The sequence below is a fragment of the Larus michahellis genome, chromosome 18 (assembly GCF_964199755.1).
Source record: "Larus michahellis chromosome 18, bLarMic1.1, whole genome shotgun sequence".
NCBI classification, from domain to species: Eukaryota; Metazoa; Chordata; class Aves; order Charadriiformes; family Laridae; genus Larus; species Larus michahellis.
In genome coordinates, this window is record NC_133913.1 from 2991137 (window position 1) to 3000875 (window position 9739).

At 70.2% G+C, this 9739-nt stretch overlaps 1 protein-coding gene across 2 annotated transcripts; it reads left to right on the forward strand.

The window, feature by feature from the left end:
• The first annotated feature begins 525 nt into the window (after window positions 1-525).
• CNTNAP1 (contactin associated protein 1) lies at window positions 526-9675 on the forward strand. 2 transcript variants are annotated; one of them, XR_012584131.1, is made up of 25 exons: window positions 526-678; window positions 2230-2331; window positions 2583-2776; window positions 2876-3023; window positions 3244-3447; window positions 3517-3701; window positions 3786-3929; window positions 4275-4536; window positions 4616-4765; window positions 4834-5005; window positions 5095-5201; window positions 5306-5425; window positions 5569-5772; window positions 5865-6021; window positions 6158-6285; window positions 6398-6565; window positions 6639-6857; window positions 6935-7174; window positions 7279-7515; window positions 7661-7788; window positions 7889-7982; window positions 8097-8330; window positions 8456-8503; window positions 8590-9320; window positions 9483-9675. XR_012584131.1 is itself a non-coding variant. In XM_074561648.1 (24 exons), exons 1-24 carry the CDS (start codon window positions 600-602, stop codon window positions 8778-8780), a joined length of 3915 nt encoding a protein of 1304 aa, XP_074417749.1. In that variant the 5' UTR covers window positions 526-599; the 3' UTR covers window positions 8781-9675. The 2 variants fall into 2 exon arrangements, 1 of the variants encoding a protein (XP_074417749.1); XM_074561648.1 differs by having other exon boundaries at window positions 8590-9675.
• Window positions 9676-9739: the final 64 nt, after the last annotated feature.

A 9739-nucleotide genomic window follows, 5' to 3' on the forward strand; every position in this document is an offset into this window, starting at 1 on the left:
GGCCCCTCCGTGGGTGCCTGGGGATGTTTGGGAGCAGGGACAGGCTAAATCCCGTCTTCTGCACCGCTGGAGACCGGCGACCCCGAAACCCGCAGCCCTTAATCTGCGGCTTGATTACAAACAGCCGCCACATCTGCTGTGGGGCACCGCTCCCGCCCCCCCGCCCTGCCGCCGCCGAGGGTCTGCGGGGGGGCTGCACTGCCCGGCCTGGCGGGGGGTCGGGGCAGGGCGAGGGCCGGGGGCTGCGCCGGTATCGGGGATGCCCGGGGTGCTCCCGCACGGCCCCACTCGCCTCCGCCCCACGCCCTGCGCTGCCCGCGCCCCGCTCTGCCCGCGCACCCCCGCCCCGAGCCCACCGAGGGCAGCTGTGACCCCCCCCGACGCCGAGGACCGGGGCAACCGGGAGGCGGCGGGACCATCCCTCGGGGGGGGGGCGACGCTCTGCGCTGTTCCCAGCCCGGCCCCCGCGCCCCCCTCTCCGTTCCCGGAGCCGCCGCCACCGCCCCCCCCCGCCCCGTAGGCGGAGCCGCCGGCGCCGCTCCGCCGCGCGGCTGCAGCACCGGGAGCGGCGGCGCCGAGGGCGCTCGGGCCGCTCCAGCATGGGCGCTCGCCGCTTCCTCGGGCTCCTGCTCGCCGCCTGCGCCGGCCTCCTGAGCCCCGGTCCCGGTTGCCTCGCACGTAAGTGGGGCCGCAGCCCCGGGAGCGGCAGCTCCGCACTGCGGGACCGCGCCCGCCGCCCCGGCCCCGCACCCTCGAGCCGCCCCCGGTCTCCCCGTTCTCCCGAGCATCCCTCGTTCTCCTCCGGGCATCCCCCGGAACCCCTGGGCGCTCCGGTCCGCCTCGTCCCCAAGGTCACCGCCGGACACGGGCGCTCGGCGCCCCCACCCGCACCCTGCCCGGGGCCGCCCCGCCGCAGCCCCCCCGCCGGCGGCACCGCACCCGCCCGGAACCTCCGGGGGATCCGGGGTGCCCGGGGATGCCCGGGGCGAGGGGGGGGCGGCGGGGAATCCGGGATAATCAGGGATGCCCAGGTGTGCCCCGGGCATCCGCCCCGCTGCGCCGCATCCCTGCGCCCGCCGCGGGCCCGTGTCCGTACCGGGGAGGGGGCTTGGGCCCCGGCACCCCCGGCCTGTCCCCGTTCCCGTCCCCGGGCACCGCGGCGGGCGGGGGCAACCTCGCGGGAGCCGCCCGGGCGCCGCCAGCACCTCGGCCAGCGCCGCCGCACCGGGCCGGGCCCGCCGCGGGGCTGCACCGGGCCGGGACCGGGGCCGGGGCGGGGGGGACCGGGGTGCGGCTGCCCGGGCACGGCCACGGGGAGGGGACCGGCCGGGCCCTGGCCTCGCCGAGCGGCTCCCTGCCGCCCCTCCGAGCCGGGGCCCTTGGCCCCTTCCCCCAGCGCCGGCCTGGCACCGGGACCCGATGCGGGGGATGCGGGCAGGGGCCGCTGCGGGCAGGGGCTGATGCGGGAAGGGGACGATAACAGGCAGGGGCCGCTGCGGGCAGGGGCCGCTGCGGGAAGGGGGTGATGCGGGCAGGGGCCGATGCGGGCAGGGGGTCATGCGGGCAGGGGCCGATAACAGGCAGGGGCCGATGCGGGCAGGGGGCGATGCGGGGAGGGGCCGATGCGGGCAGGGGCGCAGCGCGGCTGCCCTTGGCCCGCAGTGAGGGCTGGGGGTGCAGCAAACGCTCCTGGGGGTCCCCGGGCTCCGTCCGACCCAGCTCGGGGGGGGCTCTGCGAGGGGCTCAGGGACCTCGGCCCCGCCGGAGCCTCCTCTGCGGATGCCGCCAGGGTTTGCGCGGCCCCCCCCCGGCTCCCCCCGCAGGACCGTGCCCGGGCGGGGCGGGGCGGGGCGGGGCGGGGGGGGGGGGTCGGTCCCGGCGCCCACGTCAGTGCGGAGGCGGCTGGTGCGGGCGGCGGGGCCCGCAGAGGTGTGTCAGCTCCGCTGCAGTGGGAGGGGAGAGCGGGAGCGGGACCCGCCGCGCCGCGGCCCGCGGAGCCTGCAGGGACCACGGGGTCCCCAGGGTCTGCAGGGTCTGGGGGGTCCGCGGGGTCCACGGGGTCCCTGGGGTCTTCAGGGTCCGGAGGGTCCCCAGAGTCCACGGGTCCAGGGGGGTCCCCAGAGCCCACAGGGTCCCCAGGATCTGCAGGGCCGGGTCGGGGGGCCACCACAGGGGCCACCGCCCAATTCAGCGCCCCGAACTCAGCCCCCAGCCCCACTCTCCCCGCAGGACCCTGCTACGATGAGCTCGTCGCTCCCCTCTACTCCTCCTCCATCGGTGCCTCCTCCAGATACAACATCTTCTACTCAGCCAGCTTCGCCCGGCTGCACAGTGAGTCCCCCGCGGGACTGGGGTGCAGACAGGGTGGGGGGGATGTGGGCAGGGGGTGTCCCCAGCAAAGGTCTTGCCTCGTGTGGGGCTCAGGGGTCTTTGGGCGCCCACCTCAGCATCCCTAGGGGTGGGGGAGAGCCCCGCAGCCCTCCAGCTCCCACCCGCAGTGGGGTAGTGCAGTGGGGCCAAGTAGGCAGCCCCCGCTCAGGTGGGAGCCGCTGGGTGCCAGGTTGTGGCCGCTCTCCCCACAGGCACCAGTGGCTGGTCCCCCGACCCCCGGGACAAGCAGCCCTGGCTCCAGATCGATCTGATGCAAAAGCACCGGATCAACGCGGTGGCCACGCAGGGGACCTTCAACACCTACGACTGGCTGACGCGCTACATCGTGCTCTTTGGAGACCACCCCACCAGCTGGAAACCCTTCTTCCAGCAGGGCAGCAACTGGGTAGGGGGGTGCCCGGGGGTCCTTGCAGGATGGGATCCCCTGGGGGAAGCGGAGACCACTAGCCCGGAGTGAGGTGCTGATGGCCCCCTTTGTCCCCAGACGTTCTTTGGGAACGTGAACGAGAGCGGGGTGGTGCGGCACGACCTGCACTACCCCATCCTCGCACGCTACATCCGCATCATCCCGGTGGCCTGGAACCCGCGCGGCAAGATCGGGCTGCGCCTGGGCCTCTACGGCTGCCCCTACCGTGAGTACCTGGGGTGGGGCCCTGGCCCGGCCACCCGCGTGGCAGGGGGCCAGCTCCTGGCTCTGGCATGCCCGGAAAACCCTTTCCCATAGGGGACTGCATCCAAGCAGCATGCAGTCATTAGCTCTGGCATAACCCATAGCAGAAAGGAGCGTTCCCGGTGCCAGGGCGCCTGCTGCCGTGGGCAGTGATGTGGCTGGAGCCGCTCTGCTCTCCCCAGGGTCCCACGTGCTCTACTTTGACGGGGATGATGCCATCTCCTACCGCTTCCGGGCCAAGAGGATCAGCACCCTTGAGGATGACATCTCCTTCAACTTCAAGACGCTGGAGCAGGACGGGGTGCTGATGCACGGGGAGGGCTCGCAGGGTGACTACATCACGGTGGAGCTCAAGCAGGCCCAGCTCTTCCTGCACATCAGCTTAGGTGAGCCGGGGCCGGGGCACCGGGGGGCGTGGGGCCGGGGGGCCACCGGCTGAGGCTGCCCCTCCCCAGGCAGCAGCCCGCTGCACGCCAGCGAGGGCCACACGACGGTGACGGTGGGCAGCCTCCTGGACGACCAGCACTGGCACTCGCTGCACATCGAGCGCTACGGCCGCCACGTCAACCTGACGCTGGATGGGGAGGTCAAACGCTTCCGCTGCCATGGCACCTTCGACCAGCTCGACCTCGACACCGAGGTGGGTGCGGTGGGTGGGGAGCTGCTGGTCCGCTGACCCATGCTGACCCCAGCGAGGGGCTGACACCCTCCTTCTGCCCCCCAGCTCTTCTTTGGGGGGGTGATCGACCAGGACAAGCAGCACCTCACCTACCGGCAAAACTTCCGGGGCTGCGTGGAGAACATCATCTTCAACGGGGTCAACATCGCCGACCTGGCCCGGCACCGGAGATCCAACATCCGCTTCGAGGTCCAGCCCGGGGGGGTGGCCCCTTGCCTGGGGGTCCTGTTCCTGCTGGGGGAGGACCCTCTTTCCTGGAGGAGGGCCAGGTCCTCAGCCCCGCTGTGAGGTGACCCCTTCCCCGGGGCCAGGTTGCCCCCCCTGCTGTAGGGTGACACGAGGCCAGGCAGCAGCCGTGCTCAGCCAAGCGGCGCCACATCGACCGCACAAGGTCGCCCCTGGCCCGGGGCACCCGCCCGGCACAGCTAGGCGACGAGATCGAGTGGGGGCAATCAGGGCCAGGGATGGGAATGGGGGGGTCTCCCCACTGCAGGAGCATCCCCTTCCTCACTGCCTCCCCCCGGTCCTCCCCAGGGCAGCGTGGGCCACTACTGCCAGGACCAGCTGAACAACCCCATCACCTTTGCTGGCATCAACAACTACGTGCGGGTGCCGGGGATCCCGCGGAGGAACCGCCTGGCCGTCAGCTTCCGCTTCCGCTCCTGGGACACCGCCGGGCTCCTGCTCTACACCAGCTTCGCCGACCGCTTGGGCTCCCTGGAGGTGGTGCTGAGCGAGGGGCAGATCAACGTCTCCATCACCCAGCCCGGCAAGAAGAAGCTGGAGTTTGCCGCAGGTGGGCTGGGGAGCCGGCGCGGGGCCAGGGGCCGGTCTGGTGGCGGTACCTCCCCATGCACCCTCCTCTCCCCACACAGGACATCGCCTGAACGACGGCTTCTGGCACTCGGTGCAGCTGGTGGCACGGGACGGCTCGGCCGTGGTGACCATTGATGATGACGACGGCGCTGAATTTCGGGTGGCGCACCCCTTCCAGCTCCGTACCGGCAGCCAGTACTTCTTCGGAGGTGGGCGGCGGGGCTGGGGCTGGGGGCGATGGGTGCCCAGGGGCCGCTCACCCCGCTGTGCCTTGCAGGCTGCCCCAAGCCGGCCTCGGTCACCGGCTGCCGGTCGAACCAGACGGCCTTCCACGGCTGCCTGCAGATGCTGAACGTGGACATGCAGCCCGTGGACGTGGAGCTGCTGGTGCTGCACCGACTGGGGCAGTACTTCAACGTGTACTTCAATGTCTGTGGCATCACGGACAGGTATCGGTCGGGACGGGGGCAGCGTCTGGGAGCGGGCGGGGGATGGGGGGCTGTGCTGGTGCCAGGACAGGAGCCCTCTGCCCCCTCAGGTGCACCCCCAACCTGTGCGAGCATGATGGCCGCTGCATCCAGTCCTGGGACGACTTCATGTGCATCTGCGACCTGACGGGTTACAAGGGGGAAACCTGCCACAAATGTGAGCCTGGCACCTCGTGGGTCTGGGGGGTGCAGTACGGGCACCTGCAGCTCCTCCTGCTGCCTTGGTGCCCCCCTCGCACTGACCCCAGCCCCGTTTTCCAGCCCTTTACAAGGAGTCATGCGATGCTTACCGGGTCAGCGGCAAAACCTCAGGGAACTACACCATCGACCCGGATGGCAGCGGGCCGCTCAAACCCTTCACGGTGTACTGCGATATCCGAGGTGGGGGCGGCGGGATGGCGCGAGGGTCCCTCTGCCCAGTGCCCCCAGGGACCAGCCCTTGCCAGTGTATCAGGGCTGGAGCAGGATGGAGGGAGCTGGGGCGTCCCAGGGGGCTGGTCTTAACATCCCCCCGGCCTCCGCAGAGGACCGAGCATGGACCATCATCCGGCACAACCGCCACTACGCCACACGGGTGACGGGCTCCAGCGTGGACCAGCCGTACCTGGGGGCCGTGGAGTACTGGAATGCCTCGTGGGCCGAGGTCTCGGCGCTGGCAAATGCCTCCGAGTACTGCGAGCAGCGCATTGAGTTCCACTGCTACAGCTCCCGCCTGCTCAACACCCCCTGTGAGCGCCGGCGGGGAGCGGGGCCGTTCCGTGGGGCTGTTCCGTGGGGCCGTGCTGTGGGGCTATGTCTTCACCCTCCCCTGTGCCCGCAGCCGGGCTGCCTTTCAGCTTCTGGATGGGCCGGCATGACGAGCGGCACTACTACTGGGGGGGCTCGCGGCCGGGCATCCAGCGCTGCGCCTGCGGGCTGGACAAGAACTGCGTCGACCCCAAGTACTTCTGCAACTGCGACGCCGACCACACGCTGTGGTGAGCGGGCAGGGACTGCGGGACAGGGGCAGCGGGCACGGGGGGCGTAGGGTCTGGGGGTTCAGGCTGGGGGTCACCAGAGGGGTGAAGGGGCAGAAGCCCCTCATGGCCCCTCCGATGCACGCGCCGTTTGCAGGAGGACGGACAAGGGGCTGCTGACCTTCGTGGATCACCTGCCCGTCACCCAGGTTGTGGTTGGAGACACCAACCGCTCCGGCTCCGAAGCTCAGTTCCTTCTGGGGCCCCTGCGGTGCTACGGAGACCGTGAGTGACAGGACCCACGGGGGTCCCCTGCCTGCAGGGTCCCATGCCCAGGGGGTCCCGTGCCCATGGAGGGTCCATGCCCGTCCCTCACTGCCCCTCCTGCTCCCTGCAGGCAACACCTGGAACACCGTCTCCTTCAACAGGGGCGCAGCCCTGCTCTTCCCCACCTTCCAGGCCAACCACAGCCTCGACATCTCCTTCTACTTCAAGACCACCGCCACGTCCGGTGTCTTTCTGGAGAACCCCGGCACCCGAAACTACATCCGCGTCGAGCTCAACAGTACGGGAGGGGGCTGTGGGGGCATGGGTGGGCGGCAGGGACGGGGGCTCCTCCCGACACCGTGTCCCTGCAGCCACCAGGGACGTGGTGTTCGCCTACGACATCGGGAACGGGGACGAGAACCTGACGGTGCGGTCGGTGGTGCCCTGGAACGACGACGAGTGGCACCAGGTGAAGGCTGAGCTCAACGTCAAGCTGGCGCGGCTGCGGGTGGACAAGCTGCCCTGGGTGGTGCGGCCGGCCCCCCCGCAGAGCTTCGTCCGCCTGGACTTCGACAGGCCCCTCTACGTCGGTGAGAGCCCCCGGCCGCGTCCCCGCATCCCCAGGTCCCCGCGCGCCGCAGGGCGCTGAGTCTCGGCCCTGCTGCAGGCGCGGCGGAGCACAAGATGCGCCCGTTCCTGGGGTGCCTGCGGGCGCTGCGGATGAACGGGGTGACACTCAACCTGGAGGGCAAGGCCAACGAGACGGAGGGCGTGCGGGTCAACTGCACCGGCCACTGCCAGGACCCGCCGGTGCCCTGCCAGAACAGCGGGCTCTGCGTCGAGCGCTACAGCCACTACAGCTGCAACTGCAGCATCTCTGCCTTTGACGGGCCATTCTGCAACCATGGTGAGAGGCGACGGCGGCGGCGGCTGCGGTGGGGACCCTCCCTGGGCTGGGATGGGGGAGAGGAGCCAGCGGTCCTGTCACCTCGTGTGCGTCCCCCCCTGCAGACATTGGCGGGTACTTCGAGGAGGGCACCTGGGTGCGGTACAACATCCTGCCCATGTCGCTGTACGCCGCCCGCGAGTTCGCCAGCATCATCAGCAGCCCCTGGGAACCCCTGCCCGGCTACAACCTCACCAGCGAGGAGGTCAGCTTCAGCTTCAGCACCACCTCGGCGCCCGCCGTGCTGCTCTACGTCAGCTCCTTCGTCAAGGACTACATGGCCGTGCTCATCAAGGATGACGGTGAGGGCAGGGCTCCCCACACAGGGGCTCACCCACAGCCTGCGGGACCTCCCCGGGCGCTGGGGCTGCGCGGACCCGGCCCTGCGGAGGGGGTGGGCTGGTGCCGAGAGCCCAGGCAGCGCCAACGGCCCCGCTCTGCCCTCAGGGAGCCTCCAGCTGCGCTACCAGCTGGGCACCAGCCCCTACGTCTTCGCCCTCACCACCAAGCCGGTGACAGACGGGAGGCCCCACCGCGTCAACATCACCCGCCTGCACCGCACGCTGTACACCCAGGTACGGGGCTGGGGTCCTCCCCGCCGGGGGCTGCGGGGCGAGGGGGCACGGTGGCAGGAGGTGGCTCGGCGGGCGCTGCCACCGTGCGCCTGTCTCCCAGGTGGACTATCTCCCCGTCATGGAGCAGCAATTCTCCCTGTTCGTGGACAGCAAGCTGGACTCACCCAAAAACCTGTACCTGGGGCGTGTGATGGGTGAGCTGGGTCCTGCCCTCCGCCGCCCCCACTGGGATGGCCGGGGGTCTCCTCTGCCCAGCACGGTCCTTGTCCTCCGCGGTGGATGAGCCTTCTCCTTCTGTGCCCCCGCAGAGACCGGCGTGATCGACCCCGAGATCCAGCGCTACAACACGCCCGGCTTCTCGGGCTGCCTCTCGGGGGTGAAGTTCAACACCCTCGTCCCCCTCAAAGCCATCTTCCGCCCCACCAGCGTCGTGCGGCCCTACAGCATCCGCGGGGAGCTGGTGGAGTCCAGCTGCGCCTCCATGCTCCCCCTCACCACCATCCTCATCCCCCCCGAGATGGACCCTTGGTACATGGGCACAGGTGGGTGCCGTGGTGGGACCCCAGCGGGGAGGGAACGCCCCCCCGGCGAGTGTCAGCTGTGGAGGGGATGCTCCACACGTGACCCTGCTGCAGCCTGGTCTCAGCCGCCCCCTCTGTCTCCGTAGAGTTCCCCCACGTGCACGACGACGGCTGGATCGGGATCATCATCGGGTGTAAGTGAAGCGCCCGGCCGGTGTCCCCCCACCCCTGCCCTGGCCCTGCGCCCCCCCAGCCCCTCACCGCCGCCTCTCCCCGACAGTCGTGACCTTCCTGCTCCTGCTGATCGGGGGGCTGCTGGTGCTGCTGTACTTCTACTACCACCGCTACAAGGGCTCCTACCACACCAACGAGCCCAAAGCCATCCAGGACTACGGCAGCGCTGCCAAACCGCTGTCGGCGCGCAAGGACCAGAACCTGCCCCAGATCCTGGAGGAGGCCAAAGGGGACTAGCAGGGTTGGGGAGGGGGGTGTGGGATGGGCTCGCAGCCCCGGAGCTGCCCGGGGACGAGCGAGCGTCGCGGGACCAAAGGGCCGAGCACACCTGAACTGCCATCACCCGCCTCCGGGCCCGACCGCACCGCGCCGACCGCCAGCTCTTCCCCACGGCCGCCACCGACCCGGCCCCGGAGCGCGGCCACGACCCGCCAAACCCCAGCCCCACTGGCCCCGGGCTCGCCGGTGGCCCCCGCGCCAAAGGCAGGCTGCTGCCTCCCACCAGCTGCCAAATCCTGCCCTGCCTCCGGCGGGGACCCCGGGCCGGGCAGCCCACCCTCCCTCCCCAGGGGAGCGCCCCGGCCGCCCCGTTAGTGCCGCGTAGATGCCCCGCTGCTTCGCTCGCTTAGCCAGAGCCACGACGGACGCCACGCGATACCCAGCCCCGCGGCGCAGCCCGGGGCGCCCCCAGCAATACCCTGCCGCGCCGGCGACGGCCGCCGCTGCCGCGCATGACGCCCACCGCACTTTGCTGAGATGCTGCTTTCCTACGATCAGGTACGGATCCTTTCTACCATTTTTTTGTTGCTGGATATTCTACTACACTCCGGTTTTTTTATTCTATCGGTTTGTATAAAAAACCAAACGGAAGCTCCTGTCGGGTGTTACGTCCCGCGTGTTGTGGTACGTGGTCTGTAGTTTGCTACTTCTCTGTACGAGGTGCCCGTCCTGCCGATTACCTCCAGCCCAGGGAAAGCTCCTGTTCACTCGCTGTACTGTGGTAAGACGACGTTACAGAAATGCATTTATCTACCCAAAGGCCTAGCTCCACTGGGCACTTTATTTTTTAAAAAACCCCCCAGTTTCGTTGAATGAGATGTGAAGATACTCAAATAAAGGCAGAATGACGGCGTTTGACACTCCCCAGCCCTCGCTTCGGCAGCCTGGGTGCGCAGGGGCAGCGGCTCCTCTCCCGG

What these genes read in the sequence shown, in the direction of transcription:
- CNTNAP1 (XM_074561648.1), top strand. Translation starts at nt 600, where the DNA reads ATGGGCGCTCGCCGCTTCCTCGGGCTCCTGCTCGCCGCCTGCGCCGGC. An exon ending in CCTCTACGGCTGCCCCTACC is followed by an intron (nt 3,024 to 3,243) that starts GTGAGTACCTGG and finishes TGCTCTCCCCAG; the next exon opens with GGTCCCACGTGCTCTACTTT. An exon ending in GGGGGAAACCTGCCACAAAT is followed by an intron (nt 5,202 to 5,305) that starts GTGAGCCTGGCA and finishes CCCGTTTTCCAG; the next exon opens with CCCTTTACAAGGAGTCATGC.